Source organism: Mucor mucedo (genome assembly GCF_025094135.1).
Source record: "Mucor mucedo strain NRRL 3635 chromosome Unknown EV154scaffold_33, whole genome shotgun sequence".
Lineage (NCBI taxonomy): Eukaryota > Fungi > Mucoromycota > Mucoromycetes > Mucorales > Mucoraceae > Mucor > Mucor mucedo.
The window spans coordinates 223,772-241,965 of record NW_026252317.1 but is presented as its reverse complement, the minus strand read 5'-3'; the positions used below and the strand labels follow the sequence as shown (position 1 = coordinate 241,965).

The following is an 18,194-nucleotide window of genomic DNA, read 5'->3' as shown; positions in this document are numbered from 1 at the left end:
TTTTTTTAAAAAAAAATAGATATAATATGCACGTATGTTCAGCGTATGCCTCAGCGTATCTATGTTCAGGCAGCAGTCGTAATCACAGCCGACATTGTATATTAAGGGCTACAGAGATCAAAATGGCATTTCTATGAAAAAATTGATACACATAAAATAATGCGTACCTCGTCTGATCATGTTTCCATGCGTTTTTCCTTTTCCTTTTTTAATCTCGTAGTGCTTTTATTATCCGGTAGAACCAGGTAAGGTATGTGTCTTCAGGATCATGAGGATACACCATGGGTCTTAAGATATCACGCTCTGTACCATCCAAATCGGAGATGCGACGACGTTTCGAAGCATTCAATTCCATCGTTTTTCTCTTTGAGAGTCTGCCTTCGTCGGCTAGCTCTGCATTGAACTGACCAGCGGTATGAATATTTTCCCGACATTCCATATATGGCAACAAGGGAATAATCTTTTCTGCCCTTGATTTTGTCTGGGGATGTTGTAAATTGGTAGACAAAAGCTTGAATGTGTTTATTCCTTCAGCATCAGGCCTTTCTCTGGGTTCGGTCAACAATATGTTTATCCTCTTCTGCTACTTTTTCAAGTAAATTAAATACTATACATTATATAGTTAATCTCATAATATATTTCGCTACTAGGAAAAGATAACTTTGTTCTCGCCTTCTTCAGGATTGGTATCCATAACATCCAAAAATTCAGCGAAAGTCTTGTAATAAGGGATAGAAGCAATTCGATCCTTAATCAACGAATAGGGTCTTTGTTCGACCAAGCTGGTTGATCTGTATGGGTGAGCGAAGGAACAGTAAGTATTTTGGGCGCAAATGGTACTGGAGGTAACACATTGCGATATCTTACACGACAAATATAATCAAAGGGGGGTCTACTGTTTTTCGCAACAAAGAATAAAGATACTGCTGCGACAAAACAAATCACGTATAAATTATCTTTTTGACGACATAGAGAATTAAAGTTATGAAAGGTAAGTTACAAGAAATGTTTAGACCTCTGTATTTTTCTAAAAAAAAAATTACATCATGAGACTGTTATGACCATAGTAGGGGTAGTTCCTGACAGCATTGTACACATAAAGCCTCAGCCTCCCAATGAACTCAAATAAACCGAGTTCCTATTAGTTAAAATCATGTTTTTTTAAGTTGCTGGAGCTAAATCAGCAAGATTTTGATGATTAATTATAGTATTGCAGAAATTCCCAAAAAGCCTTTATAAAGCCCTTAATTTTGGGCGATCCAATTCTATAAACTTTAACTTCGTTTGAAATTGACTAGCCTGTTCTAGTTTCATTTTTATGTAAAAGTATCAATAGTAAGACAAATTAGTGACATGGGTTTCTACTTGTTGATAATGTTTAAATTGATATATTAATAAAAAAAAAACGTTGTATATCATGAATTCAATATGGATTTCCATCTTCAATATATCTTGAGTTTATGATGTTACTTTACGCGTCTTAGAGTAAAAACTACACCAGCCAGCGGTCCCCTAATAATAAAAAACGTGGCTGCATATCAACTACCAAACTAAGAAAAACTCAGCCAAAGTAGTTGTGCGCGGTACGTCACAAATGAAAAGTTTCTTTTTTTTTTTCTTGGCTTTCTTAATCACTTTTCACACAAATGACATTATTAAAAGCGTGCAGAATTTTTTCTGTGCTTTTACTTATCACAGCTCTATTTCAGTGCTATAATGCCGAAGAAGTTCGATTGGTAAGATGACCATTTTAATTTTTGTTTTATATCCTTGGCTTACACACACACCAAAAAAAAAAAAAGACAAGCGACGATTATTCTGCTACTTCATGCTCCGGTGTTTGGAGTAAAGAAGCTATTCCAGGTGGCTCACAGCCCTATATCCAAAGTAAGCAAGCTAAATTGTTGCATGGGTAAGAACTTGCTCGAGTAACGCCTTTCTCTATTTTTTTTAGTTTCGATTGATAAAAAGTCAAAGGGTAAAATAGCAATGTTAATATATGAATGGGAAGACTTTCAAAATCTCGGTGCTGTAGATCCAGAAACAAACGACGTGAGTTACAAATCTATAGGCCGTAAAAAAAAACCAAAGTGGTTACTAAACTGTAAAGAACAAACCTAGCGTGTTTACATTTGTGATTCTTCAGCAGCCAAAAAAAAATTATGTAAAGAGTCTGAAATTGGCCAATTCATTACTTCTGTACCTGCCGGCCAAAAAGACACTAGCATTGTAACCGAAAGTGTTGTTATGAATGGAACACGAACCGAGATGGCGCTTTATAAAGTCGAAAAGACTGGCTATTACTGTGTGGCTTTAGTACCTGCAGGAGACAATTCTGTGTTTGAAGCTTGGGTGGAGTGGCGATTCCCTTATGGTGAATTACCCGCAGGCGATTATCCTAAATTACTGGTATGTATAAGAGTAAAAGGAATACAAGTTTTTTTTGTTAATAACGAGTTTTTATTTGGATTTCTAGTTGTATGGAGCTTTTGCTTGTGTGTATTTAGCAGTTGGCATATTTTGGGCTATTCAAAGTTATCGTAATTGGGATGATATTTTACCCGTCCAGGTAAGCCAAAAAAAAAGAAGGAATGAGATAGAAAAGCGGCTGACAAGAATTATCAGCACTTTTTGTCGATGGCTATCTTTTATCTTATCGTGGAAATGGCATTCAATTTCGGATATTGGGAAGCTTATAATCAAACCGGAAAGACCTGTAAGTAGAAGAAGAAGAAAGGTTAAAAGAAGGTTTATTCATTTGCATTATTTGCGTTTTAGCATACGGCTTATTGGCTCTTGTTGCATTATTAAATGCAGGTAGAACTAGGTAAGTCTAGGAGATGACAGTAAAAAGGAAAAAAAAAAAGGTGATATGCATATTAACGAACCTCCAAAAAAAAACAGTATGTCATTCTTTATGTTGTTGATTGTGTGTATGGGTTACAGTGTTGTAAAGTAAGTTTAAACAAAATTGCCTGATTTGGAGCAAGACTGATGTTTTTGTTATGTATAGGCCTAGTCTAGGCTCAATGATGAAAAAGTGTGTCATTCTTGCATGCACCCATTTCTTCTTTGGTGTAATTTATACCTTGGGTACAATGCTTTTATCACCCGAGACAGCCGGTTTATTGATTTTGCTGGTTATCTTTCCCCTTTCAATTACAATGACAATTTTTTATGTATGGACTTTGAATTCAATCACAAACACGATCCGAGATCTCGAGCTTCGTAAACAACATGTGAAGGTTGTCATGTACAAGCGACTCTACAAGCTCTTGTTGTTCTCGGTGATTGCTGTGATTGCTATCTTCATTCTCAACATGTTTGCCTTTTCGGGTCGTATGGCAATTGACTGGGCAGCAAATAACTGGAAATACCGCTGGATCATGTTGGATGGTTTACTGAACGTTTTGTATTTCATTGTCTTTTTGATCATCATCATCTTATGGAGACCCACCAGTAATAATTCCAGATATGGATTGATGCAAATCAGTCAAGACGAGGAGGAAGCACTTGATTTGGAAGAGCGCTTGCGTAGAGTGGAAGATGCCGAAAATGGTACCAGTACTACTGGACCTGGTGACCATCGCAATCGAGATCATCATCAGCTTGATACCGAATCAGCTATTTTTGAACTCGGTGGCGAACTTACAGATGAAGAAGAGGATCACCAACCTATTCATAAAAACGTTGAGCTTTCAGATTTAACCGGTCATACAAATACCGCTTATCGCTCAGGAGGTAGAAAAGGAGAACAAAGTGCTTTATTACATGTTGAACAGGACGACGATGATGATGAGTACGATAACCAGTAAGTTTTTTAAATAACTTTTTACACGTTGCTTTGATAAAATAAATGCTAATTTATTTTTTCTATCAGTATGGACGATAATGAGAATTCTAGACTAACAGAAAATGCTAGAAAGTCATCCTAATTTATAAATAAATAACAAATCTGCACAACCCGATTTCGTTTTATGGTTTCACGTTTCACGCACTGCTGTATTACACACTGCCAAAATTTCGGGACATAAACCTTTGTAGATACTTTAGTTATGAGAGATTATTTTGACGGTTTAAAATCATATATAAACCTGTGTAAGGCGTTACCCTTAATCATAAGGGATCATCCCACCTTTAACGAAATAGTTTATAATCCGAAAGGTAAATGAGAGGCCCTCAAAACACTAAACGTCATCTGCATGCTAAGTTACAGTTATGCTTTCTTGTCTGATCCGGATTCTAGATAATACGCTTAATGTGAAGATCTAAAGATTTTTGTGATTTGGCCATTTGAATATAAAAAAAAATAAGATATTTAATATGTATGGCATTAAATAATTTTCCTATTAATTAGCCCCATTTTCCATTCTGCCAAATATTATTATTCGGCCTTTTAGTAAAGATAAAAAATAAACAATATTCACTTGCCCGGTCTCCTCCTAGACGAGAGACTTGTTATTTCCTCCCGTTACAGCCACATCTCCAAAATGAAGGGGGTCAAAGTGGTAATCAGGGGAAGAGGAGGCTGACCTCTACCGTCAGAAAAATACTGCTCGATTTTAATCCTATTCAGGTCAAAGAGCGTGAAAATAAAGAAGGGGGCGGGGGCAAGGGGGGGGGTGCAAAATTTAAACCAAAACGACGGGTTCTGCGTATTGGTATAACAGAAAAGATCTATTTCCATTCTAAGATGGTGCTTATTCCAGCAAAAAAAGGAAATTCGCGGGTCCTTCCTTGCGCTCGGTTTTATCAGCCGCTTATAATGACAGGCTGTTGACAGCAAACAACTATGTATCTGTATTTATACTTAATCAAAAAGCATTATTTGTAAAATTAAAAGAAAAGCAAAAATTGGTATAATTTATTGGTATAGCTATAATGATATAAATGATAGTGTGTGTGGGAAGGGAAAGGAAACATATAAAAATAAGCCCGAAAAATAAGATATACATATAAACATGCGTGCTGCGAAAAAATAAAAAGAGTGGAAACAATAAAGGAATCTTGTCCCTCTCTTGGGAGAAGCTGTAAGGAGTGTGCTACTTTTAGCTTTGATAATAATTCCAAGCAGGATATAATGAAGAGTTATTTGAATAGGAAGAGTGATAGCTTGCAAAATCTGGTGTTCTTGTATCCTGTACGACATTGTTCCAACTGTATGGTTCAGCACCGGCAAGATTACTGGGCGTTCCGTTATTGTTGTTGTCGACAAGACTAGGTAAAAGGAGGTAATGCTGATATCTGTGAGTTTCCAAAGAGGGATGTCTGTACCCACCCCCATTTTCAATATTGGATCGTCCATCCAATAGGATTTCATTTCTTGTTGCTGCTGCTGCCGCTACCGCTGCTGCTGCTGCCGCTAACTCTTCTTCTTGCTGTCTTTTGGCCAAAATGATCTCGCTTGTCTTGATCAACTGCTGAACATATCGAAGTCTGTCTTCAGATGATAGTTTGTTACCAACAGAGGGTTTTTGGTGCACCTTCAAGTGTCGACGCAAGTTGCTCACTACGGAAAATTTACGACCGCAGCCAGATCTATAAAGAGGGAAAAGTTAGTAGTTGATAAACAGGAATTGCTTGTAGCGTATACTTACTTTGTGCACTGGAATGGTTTCTCTGCCGTATGTGTATAAGTGTGAGTTTGTAAAGCACTGGGGCGACTGAAATTCTTGAGACAGTGTGTGCATTGATATTGTTTCTTTGGTGAGGTTTTCTTGACCTTGATAGGCTCAGGCTCAGGCTCAGGTGTGCTAGGGGCGCTTGATGAAGAGGAACAATAACTTGATGCATACATTTCGGGAAGAGACCCAGATAATGAGCAAGTGTCAGTAGGTGAGGAAGGATAATATTCAGCTTTGTACATGTTTGCGAATAGAGAAAGAGATAAACTAATTTCAGATTCCTTTTTTTGCATATTTATATATTTTTGACCTCCCGCGACAAATAAAAAAAAAGCAATGTAAATACGGTTGTGTTCCACGTAACTTGGCTAAAAATAAGGTTCATCTTTTATCGGGTAGTGCCCATTACTATCGCAATTAGTAGACAATGAAATTAACCTTCATGCTACACAGCACAAGGAGTTGTAAATTCTAGAGATGAATAAATACACACGGACCCCAGACGAAAGGGGAAACGACGAAAGGGCTGAAAATAGTCTATCTGGCCTGACGGGCGATGATTTTCTAGCACGTTTGCCCTCCCAAATTTATACATGAGCTGTAACCTCAGATAGTAGAATAATGAAATTGAGATTTTACACTTCCTTCTAGATTGTACTCAGTCTTGTCATTTTTTGAGGGGTGAGCTGTTGTACAAGGTCAGTTTTGGTCTAGTATTTTCAATGCTGTTGAATCTTTATTGGATGATAGTAGTAGGAAGCAGTAGCAATTCCTCCTATTCCTCTTCTTCTTCTTCTCATTAGGAGAGAGACGAACATTTGTATATGTATTTTTTTTTTTTTTTTTTTTTTTTAACAAAAGCTCTATGAAACATTTTTAAGGTCTTAAGAATTGACTAGAAGGATTGAAATCTAAAATACAGCAATCACATAAGTTTTGTTTTCCTGTTCAAGAAATATTTTATTCTCAATCAAGAAATTACTACTTCCATATAAAAGGTTGTACAAACAATCTAGAAAAAAGTTTATTATAACTAAGCGATCGGGGTATTTTTTTTAGAAGCATCTGCCGATCCAAAACATGAGCAAACTAAAACCTGCAACAGCCATAGAGACATTCAATAACATGTCAATACCGTAATGATCGTAGGCATAACCGCCAACGATACATCCGATACCAAAACCTAAGCCAGAAAACAAGGATGCAAGAATACCTTGTGCAATGGCACGTTGGTGCACTGGGAACATGCGATCAACTTCGGATACACAAGTAGACCAGATCATGGCATACGAAAATCCTTTTTGAAAACGTTTAATAAAGAGAATACTGCCTTTTTTTATTTTTGTAAGACGTTACCGTTTACCAATTGAAGCATCAAGGCATATGCCATCGTAGTTGTTGCGCCTGGCACTAATGTCTTGTATGCCATATTTCTAAGAATAATAGCTACATGAGCTACCGTTACTAAGCTTTGTACGCTATAATTTTTCAGCAACTATACAAGAGAATAATTAGCACAAGGTAAAAAAAATTGCCTCATAGTTTTTTTCTTTTCTTCTTCTTACCAGCCTAGAGACATAAAAGGTAGATACTTCAGTGAGCCCTCCAATAGGTCCTGTCCAACCAATGACTGATGCTTCCAAATCCAAATCTTGCTTTAAAAATAGAAATAAGAATTGTGCGACCATCGAATAAAATATTCCAAAAAATAAGGTCATGAGTAAGAATGACCAAACTTTGGGAGAACTAAAGATTGTCTCCTTTAGGCTTTCCTGAGATGAATCTGTATCATCATCGTGGCACCCAATAGATGCAAATGCTGCTAAAGAAGTATCCAAGGTTGGAATATGAGATAAGGCAAGACCAAGAGGTGGTAAACTATCCATCTGATCCAATATTAAACTGGCTTCGTCATGTACATCCCGAGCGGCCATAGAAGTCACTGTTCTTTGTAAGTTTAGCAGACTTTGTTCGCTATCAATCAGCAAGGTATTGGCATGGCTACTTGTGCTACTATCCATACGTCTGATATTCTCATTCTCGTTGTTGGGAGAATATGTATAATACCCTTTAGTTGGTGTAATATACAGCGGGTCCAATTCGTCTTGTCCTGATGCTAAACTGCCTCCTAAGCCTGCGTGCGGCACTTTGGTTCCCATGGCAATTGTGATAAACCCGATTACACTAATTCCAAATATGTAAAAAGCACAGTCGATACCGTATAACCCGATAAAGTATCCCACTAACAAGATACAGATGCCGTTGGAAATGGATCCCCATAATCGTTGGTCACCTGATAAATGGTAAGCCAATTAATTTAAAATTTTCATTACCTAATCAAAATAAAAACACCTTACCATAATAAATTTTGTAATCTCCTAGGATTTTTAATACAGCACTGTCGACCAAGACACACACAGGCTGACCGAAAAAAGCAAATGAAATGGCCAACACGGCTGTGATAATAAGTGTAGCAGAAGTGGTATCCTGAGGCAAGATGACGGGTATAAACATGAGTGCAATGACACTAAGGCCTCCAATGAGCATGAGAATGGCCATGAGAGGACCATGAAATTGAGGTTTTTTATCCACTTGGATCGTCCAGAATGGACATGCCAGACTTTGAATAAAAGGTGCAATAGCTAAAATAGCACCAATCTGCTGGCCTGTCAAGTGAAGACTATCACTATAAAACAAGGATAGGTAAGGTATGGCGGATCCTAACACACCATAAAGACATATATACAGTAATTTAGGTAATAGAAACATTGTATGGGGGGAATATGTAAAGAAGTTCAAGAACAAACAAAAAAAAAAAGGGTTTCTCTTTTTCTTTTTTATTTATTTATTTATATGATTCTAATCAGTGTATGAAAACAGTTTAGATCCGTCCAAGATAGTAGCAATTTTTTTTACTGTATACTGACATCATTTTGATAAAACAAACATTTTGTGATACAAGAAACGCTTTTTTTTTTTGAATAGGAGAGAAAAGAAAAATAAATACTGACCATGAAAAACGTCATCTTTCTGGCTGTTTCAAGCCTATACAAGGTAAAATGCAATCGCATCTCGTATTTTACGCCAATCATCTGCATTGGGATAATCTATTTCTTTCTCATGCACTTTGTATAAAATCAGTGACAGGTGCTTTTCCACTGCAACGTATAGAATGCCCCCCACACTTTAGATACTAACATCACCCATTAATATATATATATAAAAAAAAAGAAAGAGTACTATTATTGTGAAACGTGGTATATTTTCATAAACATTTGATCCACCCACACACACATACTTATATAAAAAAGGTATATATTAGACAGCGCCACTTAACTCCCTCTCCAAATCATCCACTTCCATATGGTTTGTTGGGGGATGAACAGCTGTTTCAGCAATCGAAGCGGCATTACCTTCAGCAGTAACAGAATTGGATTCGTGGTTAGCTCTTGCTTGAGCTGCTGCTGCCAATGTTTCACGATCTTGAGCAGACATACTTGATTTATCACATGTTAGACAAATTTGCACTCTTATTATACACATGTATCCCCCCCCCTTTTTTTTTTTACCTTTCACGTCTCTTTACATTGGCGGTATTAGCAGCGGGACGCTGAGATTGTTTGGTTGCCTTGAAAGACATGACCTCTTGAGCAATCATACGTTTCATTTCTTCAATAGAATCAACCACCTCGAAAGAGAAGTCAAATGTACTTGAATGCGTTGGCTAATAAATTGTATGTTTGTGTCAATCAATAATAGTCAGCATCCCTCATCATGATGCGTTTTATTTACCTCGTCATCTTCATCGTGATAAGCACTAAGGTAGGGATGACCAAGTGCTTCTTCTACAGTAATACGTCTAGATGGATCGAATTCCAACAACTTGTTCAAAAGATCAATCGCCATAGGATTAGCTATTATAGAAGCGTTAATATACATCTCTACATACATATATATATATATAAATGCACATGGATACATACCTCTGGCGTATAAGTTTTCAAATGGAATCTTGGGCATTATAGGTAAACTGCGGATATACACTTGAGCCTAATAGGAATACCATTTAGTTTTATGAACATGCATGCACATATATACATTATTACTCTGTCACTTCCAACACGACTTAAAGTCTCTTCATCGGGAGTACCAAGAATACCAAGGATTTGGTTCAATTGATCCACATCTACAAGAAGATAATCAGATAATCACGTCATGCATCAGAGTTGAAATACATACAATCTCTTCCTTTGAAAAGAGGTCTTCCACCAAGCATTTCAGCGAAAATACAACCAACCGACCACATATCGACTGCATGCAAGAAGTTTAAGTCAAAGATCCAATGGTATATCCATATAGAATTACTTACTGGCTTTTGTATAGTTTTGAAAACTAAGCATAATTTCGGGAGCTCTGTACCATCTTGTTGCAACGTATTCAGTCATGAAACCAACGTTATGCTCTGCATTCTCAGAATAACCACGAGCTAAACCGAAATCACAAATCTATACAATAAGGAAAATCTTAGTCTTTCCCATACTCTCTCTTTCACTCCCCTCTTTTGCTTACTTTTAATTCACAATCGGCATTTACCAATAAGTTTCCTGCAAATAATCAGATGGGGTTAAAATAACTTACTCATGCATCTGGGAGGGCGGGAGATAATTTACCTGGCTTTAAATCTCTATGCAATACCTTTTTGAAAGAAAAGATTGAGTACACAAACCAAGTGATGATAAAAAAAAATTATGTTACATTGGCACTATGAATGTATTTGAGCCCTCTACAAATTTGGTACACAAAGTACTGGAAATGAGCATCTGTCAATGGTTGACCCGATCGAATGATTTGATGGAGATCAGCTTCCATTAATTCTTGTACAAGGTAACTGCATGGAGGAAGGTGGTTAATACACATTCAGTTTTTTTTTTTTTTTTTTTTTTTTTTTTTTTTTTTTTTTTTTTTTTTTTTTTTTGTTCACACTAAAAGAAAATAACCTACATTTCGTTAAAGTCTTGCAAGTTGACAATATCCATATCCAATACAGAAGTGATCTATTACAATGTCAGAAAGAAATATATGTATTAAAGTAAAGAAAACTTACATTCTCATGACCATTGAAAAACTTTAGTAATTTGACTTCACGTAAAGCTCTCTTTGACAAAATGGTCTTTTCAAAGATACGACACACCTACAAAAAAGAAATGAAACGCGCGTTTATTTGATTTTTTAGTTAACCCAGTGCTTATGCTTTTCATGTTAGTGTACTATCATACTTTCTTGATAGCCACTTGCTCGTCGGAATCAGTATCTTTGGCTGCACTATTACAATAGTTTCAATAAAAAGGAAGGAATACGTTTGTTTCATTGGTTTATTTATTTACCAAACAACACCGTAGGCACCTTGGCCCATTTCACGAATGAACTGGTATTTTCTATCAACAATAAATTGCTGGTTTAAAACAGGGAATGCTTGGTATCCTGTCATGTCGTCTAGATTAACAATAAGAAAGAGAGAGAGAGAGGAAAAGATAAAATAGAGAGAGAAAAAAAAGGGGGGGAAATCGAGAGGAAAATACCCCACACGTGATTATCCAAGCCCTCCGCAACTCCGTCAGCTAAGCGCTTAAAAGGCGGGGTCCTCGGGCACATACAAGCCTATTTCCATGTTGCATGATTAGCCCACTCTTTCTGAGCGGGTATTCATAGGAAACCTTTTTTTCTTACGTTACAGCCCATTACAAGATTGAGTATACATATATATAAAAAAAATCTGTAACAAGCGCAGTTACAAGGTCGGTCCAAATTAATATGCAAAGCCTTCCTATTAAGGCTGTTTGATACCAATTTGCGTGTTTCAGTCTTGTTTGAAATATTGATATCAGAGGCAAACTGAATAGGGTCTACTTCCAAAACAAACCAGATATTGATGTAATTTTACACTGGATTAGATTGATCCATGCATGTCTTAATTGAAGATATCTCTCTCGCTTTGCAATAAAGTTAAAAATGTGAGCAACGAAAAAGAGACTTTCGCGAACCCATGATAAGCCTAGATACTGTGAAAGCTTTTGAATAATAACTTATCAACATGAAGGGAGGGTTGCTAACTGCTCACTTTAATTCCCGGCATAAATTCACGATCCACATCAGGAGGTTATGTAAGCATGCATCAAAGAATTTAAATGCTTCTAACTCAATTTTACACTTGCTTATACACAACCAGCCGACAGTGCCATGCTTATTTCTGTTACCAAAATAATATAACTGCTTTTTTTTTCAAAGAAAGCACAAAATAGTGGACAATTACAATGTTTTTATCATTCTAATAAAAACGGATACTTATTTAAGCTGGGTGTGGAAAAGGCATTATTGTCAAGTTTAGTCTTGATAGTATCATCTGGCACTACTAATACCGCGCCTTGTTCTTCATCTTCGATCACCTTTTTATGGTACATCTCCTGTTTTGTTATAATTCAACGGAACTAACAACACAATATCATTCAGATCGTATTCAATTGAAAAATCTGATTGCAGGAAAGAATTTATTTATGAACTTTGATCTAAGGCGATGATAGTTTCATAAACTGAATGAGTATCAATAATACTGTTTTATAGTAACCAAAAGAAATTATCGTGTCCAGATATCTTTTAGCATCGAAGCCATTGAGTTAATTTACTTTTCAAAGCAGTAATATTTTCTAACGAAGTTACATGGATCACTTCAAAAGGCAGAAATAGTATAGTGCATGGACAGACAGTTGTAAATTATTTTATTGTTGTACTAGTAAGTATAGCTTATCTGAATAAAATTATTCATAAAGGCCCTAATTACTATACTTATAAACTAGATCGATGCATCCCTAAACAATTAAAAGTGTGCAACTGAACGGTAATTATTACATGTACAAGTGGGAAGCTCTTTTTTTTTTGAAGTGTCTGATATGAGCCAGTAATGAGACTTTAACAAATAATCTATTAACCTTTGCACTCTGATCTCTAAAAGAAATTTACAAGATAATTGTCATAAATGTTTACTAACAATTACAAACGAGATTAGTCTTTTAAGAACTTTGGTATATAAAAAATCACCTTTCCTTGTCTGGAGAGTGCTTTTTAGGGTAACACTCTGGAGGTCATTAAATTCAAAATAAAAATATGAGCTTGCTGTTGGTACCATCCGATTTAAAATATACAAAGTAAAAATTAGAACAACATATGGAAGATGTTTTGTATGTTAAATAATTATGGTATTGGTTTGAAGAAAAACAGGAAAAGATATTGGATTATTATCATCGGCGGACATCTTTTTACTTATCTTTTTTCCTTGTCCCTACAGCTGCATGTTTAGACTAAAGTAACTGATTGCCGATTCAATTAACGGGGTATCTCAAAATGCATCACCTCGCTTAACTACAACGAAATACCATAAATAGGTAAAATGATAGCCGTAAGGACTCGCTATTTATAAATTAATATGCATAATTGATTGTCGTACAAGAACAATCAAAACTTTGAAGAAAGCATAATAAATCATTTTATTATCCCAAGGATATCCATGTAAAAACATATATAAAACGATCTTTTTTATTTCTTTTAAAAACCCATACATTCTTTTTTTATAGAAATTTATAACAACATGTCACGATTAACGAGACAAAGCACCACCAAAAGAAAACGATCTTCCGACCATAACGGTAGTTTCAAATCTCAAGTTCAAACAAAAAGCAAGATAGCAAGAACGGCGCAGGATACTGACACTGAGTCTTTATTATCAAGCGATGACAAAACTAGCCTATGTAACAAGCATGAAGAAGGTCCTCCGTTACCTATTGTGGTTTCTGAAGACCCCATTGGAGCATCTCAAGTTAAAAAAATGGCCCTGGACCACAACAACGATTCTGATATTGACACCGAAACTGCGGAGGATACAAACGGTAACAGTAATAACCATGATAGCGCTAATGATGCTGACAATGACTCTAATGGTGGCCTTGATGCTGAGGATGGCCTTGGTGCTGAGGATGACCTTGGTGCTGAGGATGACCTTGGTGCTGAGGATGGTAATACTAATGACAACGGCGAAACAGTCGAAGAACCGGTCAATAATCCAGGTGAGGATGACAGTAATGGGAACGATGATGGAAATGATTCTAATGGTGATAATGCAGAGAATGAGCCGGCAGCAAACGTACCACATCTTGCACGTTTAGAGAAAATGCTTGATACTTTAAACAATCGTTTCAATACAACTACAGCCAACGTCCAGAATATGGAGAATCTTCTAAATAATACCGAACGTAACATAGATCGTGCAAATCGTCTTCTGCTTAATTTACAAGACCAAGTTGACCAGGCAAATGTTAGAGTAAATGAAGCGAGTGACCAGGTAGCCTTGCTAACACCTCGTGCCGATTTAAGGGAAGTCATGACCGTAGTAACCGATTTCCAAGATCACACAACGAGACGGATGGATATTTTGGAAAGAAATTTAAAACGAGCAGAGGACCTACTTAAAATAATTCGCCCCGGAGATTATGCAGAAATGATCAATGCAGACAACATCCTTCCTGTACGCAATGGTCCTCCTGTGGCCAATGACATTGATAGACCTGCAGATAATACCAATCAACCACAGGCGGTTGTTGATTCCCAACAAGAGCAAATACCTCTTGCTAATGGTGCTCAACAAGGACAAGAACCTCTTGCTAATGACGCCCAACAAGGACAAGAGCCTCCAGTTAATGATGCCCAACAAGGACAAGAGCCTCCAGTTAATGACAACCGACAAGGACAAGAGTCTCCAGGTAATGAAAACCAACAGGATCAAGCCCCTCCATTACATAGACCACAAGGGAACGGTGGCGAAGGAGCGAACAACAATGCCCTTGATAATTCTTTTGAAATTCAGCAGTTGACTTTTACTCAAAATATAGAGTATAAATAAAAATCAAAGCATTGCGTATATAACGCTGTTATATTTCTTAAATTCACGGTTATATTGAAATAAACACATACCTAAATACTCGAATACACGGAAGAGTTAAATACTCATGTTAGATTGAAAGGTTAGCACAAGACTTAAAAGTACTATCTGATGTATTGTTGGACATGCAATAAACCGTACTACATTTGGCACTTTGAAAGGGCAAGCGTACTTATTTGTAAAGGAAAGAGATCGGATTCCATTTTTATTTTCAGCTGTTCTGTTTTTGATATAATATCACTGTCTTACTGTCTTCTTTCTTGATAAATTTCTTGTTTTGTATCATATAAAGATGACTATTTTAATTTATCAATGTGATTAAGAAGGACATTCTTTCCCCCAACTTCAGCAGTCAATTATCATCGAAAGTGTTTTTTAAGTTGAATTTTAAATGCCTCATCCCTTTCAGTATCTCATTGCTGCCACCGAGCGTGCCCTGTTAGTTTCTGCTCGCAAATGCCTACTACAACTTGTCTTGACTCCACATCTTAATCTCCGCTGGATAATGCTTTTATATAATTTATGACATTTTTATACGAAAATTTTACTTTATCATACCAATCACCATAATGAGTTTTCAAAGTCAAGATCAAAACTACTGGGTAAGCCTCGATTGTGTCTCTCTCAGTTGGAGCCTGCTTAAGTGTGCTCTTTTGAGGATGCCACCCATCTCGAGATACTATATCGCCCACTCGGTTAAACAAAATTGGGCTTTGGCGTCGCTGGAGTTTTGCGATCACTAATTTTCATAACTAGAAACCTAAATGTTTAAACGATACAGAAATACAAATAAAAATGCCTAGTACAGAAGCAGGTATCGTGATGCTGTAAAAAAAAGCTTCAAAAATTGATGCGTGGCATTTGATCACAAAGTCAGTGCAAATATTTGCTACATATCGTTTTATTTATTTATATCCAAATAGAAACTAGCTACAATAGAACAATCAATTTCGATTAGGGTTCATGCACCAAAAGTGATATGCAATATATCAGATACTGAATAAAAAAACCAAGTCGAAAAACGGTGTACTTTCTACTTTTTAAAGAAGGACGAGTAACATCACTGATCGGGATGATATCCTTATTTTCGTTATAGCGAGGGTGATATGTTAGTATAGGCACAGTAGTAATGCTAGAGACTTTTTCTGTTACGTTTCGGAGCTGCATAATAAACTAACGCTGACACTTGTACGGCATGCATATTCTTTTCAACAATGAATAGGGAACAATGTGCCCTATTGGTCGTATCCGTCAATACGACCACCGGCCCGTGACGTCATATAATGACCGGCGAGGGCGAAAGCTACACAGGTTACGAAAGATTTTTAATAAAAAAAAAAAAAACCATTTTTCTGTCATTAATCCTTTCAACCAAAAAAATGTCAGCCTTCATTCGTTCCACTACTCATTCTGTTAAACTCGCCAGAGTAAGATATTCCTGATTTTAAACAAGTCTATTTGTATATTTATACGCGTATAACCTTTTTTGTAGTCCTTCTCAGTCTCTGCTGCACGTTCCGATTGTAAGTTTTGTAAAAATTTTCTTTTGGGCCTGGAAAGCAATGGAATTAATGTAGTTTATAGTAAACAAGATCAGTTTAATCGGTCGTATTGGTGCCGATCCTTCTGTTCATGAGGTTGGAGATCGTCGCGTTGCAAACTATACACTTGCCACTTCCGAAACCCGTCCCGATAAAGAAGGTACCAACTAGCATGTTAGTTTTTTTGTGTGTGTGATAGAATCGCATAATTTAACAAATTTATTTGAATAGGTAATTTGATTAAGCGTACACAATGGCATCGTGTTGCCTACTGGCAACCCAGTGAATGGTTCAACAAGGTCAAGAAGGGGTAAAATGTGATATGGATAGGATTCTTGTAGATGTGTAACCAACAGCATTTTTTGTGTTTTTTAGTGACCAAGTGTATGTTGAGGGTTCCGTTCGTTACAATGATTATACCGATAAAGATGGTAACCCCAGAACCAAAACTGAGATTCATCAAAGTAAGTCTTTCTTATGAGAAAAAAGGATGCGGACAAGTTATTTATTGTTATTTTCTATGTAGCTACATTCAAGTTATTGAACCCTTCTCGTAACAGAGACGAAGACGACGAAGAATAAAAAAAATATATAAATAAAAAAGACGTGACCTATTTTGTCATTCCTATTTGTTGTGTATTTTGACATTTATATCAAGTAGTGTTACCTTACAATTACCAAAATAAGCCACACTAGCAAAAAGTAAAAAAGAAAAAATATAGGGTACGACTACATATTGTTACACGACGGATTTTATTTCGAAATAGCAAATTATTTGATGAGAAGAAAAAAGGGTATTTTTTTCTTTTCTTAGGCATAACGTGTGTGTGTGTGTGTGTGTGTGTGTGTGTGTGAAAATATTAACCAAGAAGAGGAGCGTTCTCAGCACTGGAGTCATGACCTACAAGCTTGAAGACATAAGGACGTGCAGGATAGATGAGAGTAATGACAGCAGCAGCTAAAGCAGACCAGTGAATCCAAGGATCGTGTTGGTTGGTGAAGATAGCTAAAAGACCGAGACCAATTACTAAAGCACCTGTAACATCACCCTTTTGCTTCTTGTATTCAACATAGCCAATAGCGGTAGATGATAAGAAGATGAAAGCAAAGATGGCCAAGATACGAATCCAGACAGAAGGACCGTTATCCTTAACATGAGTGAATGCTTGGAAAAGGTTGATAACAGCAGAGTAAACGATCCAACCGTGCCATAAAGAGAAAGGAGCATGAACAAAGAGTTTATCAGCCCAGCTTTGGGTAGGATAGTCCTTTGTGAGCTTGTCTATTGTTGTATAAGATTAGATATATGTAGAAAAATAAAAGTCATGTTATCACTTACAGAATACGCAGGTAACAGATGCAGCAGTGAGAAGAACAAAGATGAAACCAATGATAAAATGTCCACTTTTCTATAATAGGCCGAGATTATTAATCTCACGATAAAATAAGGTTATAAACTGTTAACTTACCAAAAGAGCTAACCAAGCAGAACTGAGAAGGACAGAGATAACAAAGTGCCATCCAACACCATGAATAGCAGCCTCATGAGCGGGTTCAAACCATTGATAAATGACGAAACCACCGAGAAGGAGATGGATAAGAGTCCAGATGTACTCAATCCAGTATGCTTAATATATCATTAGAAAGCATATTCTTATTTAAAACAAGTATTTAGCTTACATGGTGTGATATAGGTTTGACCTTCGAGGATAACATCATCCACAGGAGAGGGACCTACAAGACTATATACAGTAGCAGAAAGGAAGAAGAGATAGACCAAGACGTTGGCTACCTTTTGGAAAATATGACTGGCCATTTTTTATATAAAAGAAAAGGATAAAGTAAAAGAAAAAAAAAAAAAAAAAAAAAGGCCGAAACGCGTTTATTTATATATGTTTTTCATTTTGTCACACTGATGTAAATGTCTCGATTAGTCTCTTTTTTTTTTTTTTTTTTCTTCTTCTTCTTTCTTTCTTTGGCTTGTTTCATACATTTTGTGCCTGATTTTTTTTTTATTTTATTTTTATGCATACAAATAGAATC

General features: G+C 36.4%; 9 protein-coding genes across 9 annotated transcripts; 3 read left to right on the top strand and 6 right to left on the bottom strand.

Moving 5' to 3' along the window:
• Nucleotides 1-208: 208 nt before the first annotated feature.
• EV154DRAFT_550694 (uncharacterized protein) lies at nucleotides 209-1,089 on the bottom strand (the record flags this gene model as incomplete). Its single annotated transcript, XM_051604940.1, has 4 exons — nucleotides 209-583; nucleotides 662-791; nucleotides 868-926; nucleotides 1,063-1,089. The coding sequence occupies 4 exons, from the start codon at nucleotides 1,087-1,089 to the stop codon at nucleotides 209-211; spliced, it is 591 nt and encodes a 196-aa protein (XP_051458958.1).
• Nucleotides 1,090-1,619: 530 nt separating this feature from the next.
• Nucleotides 1,620-4,058, top strand: EV154DRAFT_550693 (lung seven transmembrane receptor-domain-containing protein). Its single transcript, XM_051604939.1, has 10 exons — nucleotides 1,620-1,736; nucleotides 1,803-1,887; nucleotides 1,955-2,052; nucleotides 2,122-2,409; nucleotides 2,477-2,569; nucleotides 2,626-2,716; nucleotides 2,779-2,827; nucleotides 2,905-2,955; nucleotides 3,014-3,811; nucleotides 3,881-4,058. The coding sequence occupies exons 1-10, from the start codon at nucleotides 1,647-1,649 to the stop codon at nucleotides 3,933-3,935; spliced, it is 1,698 nt and encodes a 565-aa protein (XP_051458957.1). The 5' UTR covers nucleotides 1,620-1,646; the 3' UTR covers nucleotides 3,936-4,058.
• An 813-nt stretch (nucleotides 4,059-4,871) lies between these two features.
• Nucleotides 4,872-5,211, bottom strand: EV154DRAFT_504771 (uncharacterized protein). Its single transcript, XM_051601102.1, has one exon. The coding sequence runs from the start codon at nucleotides 5,147-5,149 to the stop codon at nucleotides 4,877-4,879; it is 273 nt and encodes a 90-aa protein (XP_051458956.1). The 5' UTR covers nucleotides 5,150-5,211; the 3' UTR covers nucleotides 4,872-4,876.
• A 260-nt stretch (nucleotides 5,212-5,471) lies between these two features.
• On the bottom strand, nucleotides 5,472-5,701 carry EV154DRAFT_390216 (uncharacterized protein; the record flags this gene model as incomplete). Its single annotated transcript, XM_051595103.1, has 2 exons — nucleotides 5,472-5,538; nucleotides 5,598-5,701. Coding segments are annotated over 2 exons (171 nt in total), but the record flags the coding sequence as incomplete, so codon positions are not given.
• A 904-nt stretch (nucleotides 5,702-6,605) lies between these two features.
• EV154DRAFT_504769 (major facilitator superfamily domain-containing protein) lies at nucleotides 6,606-8,854 on the bottom strand. The gene is made up of 4 exons (XM_051601101.1): nucleotides 7,982-8,854; nucleotides 7,190-7,917; nucleotides 6,981-7,119; nucleotides 6,606-6,921 (listed from the first exon to the last, which is right to left on the bottom strand). The coding sequence occupies exons 1-4, from the start codon at nucleotides 8,391-8,393 to the stop codon at nucleotides 6,680-6,682; spliced, it is 1,521 nt and encodes a 506-aa protein (XP_051458954.1). The 5' UTR covers nucleotides 8,394-8,854; the 3' UTR covers nucleotides 6,606-6,679.
• On the bottom strand, nucleotides 8,792-11,137 carry EV154DRAFT_504766 (MAP kinase). The gene is made up of 14 exons (XM_051601100.1): nucleotides 11,009-11,137; nucleotides 10,901-10,946; nucleotides 10,729-10,815; nucleotides 10,626-10,678; nucleotides 10,380-10,512; nucleotides 10,295-10,319; nucleotides 10,194-10,228; nucleotides 9,994-10,129; nucleotides 9,864-9,935; nucleotides 9,731-9,810; nucleotides 9,608-9,674; nucleotides 9,417-9,538; nucleotides 9,194-9,348; nucleotides 8,792-9,120 (listed from the first exon to the last, which is right to left on the bottom strand). Exons 1-14 carry the CDS (start codon nucleotides 11,110-11,112, stop codon nucleotides 8,943-8,945), a joined length of 1,293 nt encoding a protein of 430 aa, XP_051458953.1. The 5' UTR covers nucleotides 11,113-11,137; the 3' UTR covers nucleotides 8,792-8,942.
• Nucleotides 11,138-13,263: 2,126 nt separating this feature from the next.
• Nucleotides 13,264-14,571, top strand: EV154DRAFT_562296 (uncharacterized protein; the record flags this gene model as incomplete). Its single annotated transcript, XM_051605718.1, has 1 exon — nucleotides 13,264-14,571. The coding sequence occupies one exon, from the start codon at nucleotides 13,264-13,266 to the stop codon at nucleotides 14,569-14,571; it is 1,308 nt and encodes a 435-aa protein (XP_051458952.1).
• A 1,393-nt stretch (nucleotides 14,572-15,964) lies between these two features.
• Nucleotides 15,965-16,777, top strand: EV154DRAFT_504763 (uncharacterized protein). The gene is made up of 6 exons (XM_051601099.1): nucleotides 15,965-16,037; nucleotides 16,103-16,133; nucleotides 16,195-16,311; nucleotides 16,383-16,461; nucleotides 16,527-16,615; nucleotides 16,678-16,777. Exons 1-6 carry the CDS (start codon nucleotides 15,990-15,992, stop codon nucleotides 16,731-16,733), a joined length of 420 nt encoding a protein of 139 aa, XP_051458951.1. The 5' UTR covers nucleotides 15,965-15,989; the 3' UTR covers nucleotides 16,734-16,777.
• A 195-nt stretch (nucleotides 16,778-16,972) lies between these two features.
• EV154DRAFT_504760 (uncharacterized protein) lies at nucleotides 16,973-18,012 on the bottom strand. Its single transcript, XM_051601098.1, has 4 exons — nucleotides 17,832-18,012; nucleotides 17,621-17,778; nucleotides 17,491-17,560; nucleotides 16,973-17,433 (listed from the first exon to the last, which is right to left on the bottom strand). Exons 1-4 carry the CDS (start codon nucleotides 17,965-17,967, stop codon nucleotides 17,012-17,014), a joined length of 786 nt encoding a protein of 261 aa, XP_051458950.1. The 5' UTR covers nucleotides 17,968-18,012; the 3' UTR covers nucleotides 16,973-17,011.
• Between the last annotated feature and the right edge of the window lie 182 nt (nucleotides 18,013-18,194).

Excerpts from the sequence above, each read along its gene's own strand:
- EV154DRAFT_550693 (XM_051604939.1), top strand. The coding sequence starts at position 1,647 with ATGACATTATTAAAAGCGTGCAGAATTTTTTCTGTGCTTTTACTTATC. Across the intron at positions 1,737-1,802 it reads ATGCCGAAGAAGTTCGATTG|ACAAGCGACGATTATTCTGC; the intron begins GTAAGATGACCA and ends AAAAAAAAAAAG. Across the intron at positions 2,717-2,778 it reads TAATCAAACCGGAAAGACCT|CATACGGCTTATTGGCTCTT; the intron begins GTAAGTAGAAGA and ends TTTGCGTTTTAG.
- EV154DRAFT_504771 (XM_051601102.1), bottom strand. The coding sequence starts at position 5,149 with ATGTCGTACAGGATACAAGAACACCAGATTTTGCAAGCTATCACTCTT.
- EV154DRAFT_504769 (XM_051601101.1), bottom strand. The coding sequence starts at position 8,393 with ATGTTTCTATTACCTAAATTACTGTATATATGTCTTTATGGTGTGTTA. Across the intron at positions 7,120-7,189 it reads CCTTTTATGTCTCTAGGCTG|TTGCTGAAAAATTATAGCGT; the intron begins GTAAGAAGAAGA and ends TCTCTTGTATAG. Across the intron at positions 6,922-6,980 it reads GATGCTTCAATTGGTAAACG|GATTTTCGTATGCCATGATC; the intron begins GTAACGTCTTAC and ends GTTTTCAAAAAG.
- EV154DRAFT_504766 (XM_051601100.1), bottom strand. The coding sequence starts at position 11,112 with ATGACAGGATACCAAGCATTCCCTGTTTTAAACCAGCAATTTATTGTT. Across the intron at positions 9,936-9,993 it reads TCAAAACTATACAAAAGCCA|TCGATATGTGGTCGGTTGGT; the intron begins GTAAGTAATTCT and ends TCTTGCATGCAG. Across the intron at positions 9,121-9,193 it reads AATGTAAAGAGACGTGAAAG|TATGTCTGCTCAAGATCGTG; the intron begins GTAAAAAAAAAA and ends TGATAAATCAAG.
- EV154DRAFT_504763 (XM_051601099.1), top strand. The coding sequence starts at position 15,990 with ATGTCAGCCTTCATTCGTTCCACTACTCATTCTGTTAAACTCGCCAGA. Across the intron at positions 16,038-16,102 it reads ATTCTGTTAAACTCGCCAGA|TCCTTCTCAGTCTCTGCTGC; the intron begins GTAAGATATTCC and ends CCTTTTTTGTAG. Across the intron at positions 16,134-16,194 it reads CTCTGCTGCACGTTCCGATT|TAAACAAGATCAGTTTAATC; the intron begins GTAAGTTTTGTA and ends TGTAGTTTATAG.
- EV154DRAFT_504760 (XM_051601098.1), bottom strand. The coding sequence starts at position 17,967 with ATGGCCAGTCATATTTTCCAAAAGGTAGCCAACGTCTTGGTCTATCTC. Across the intron at positions 17,779-17,831 it reads TCAAACCTATATCACACCAT|CATACTGGATTGAGTACATC; the intron begins GTAAGCTAAATA and ends TGATATATTAAG. Across the intron at positions 17,561-17,620 it reads CTGCTTGGTTAGCTCTTTTG|AAAAGTGGACATTTTATCAT; the intron begins GTAAGTTAACAG and ends GGCCTATTATAG.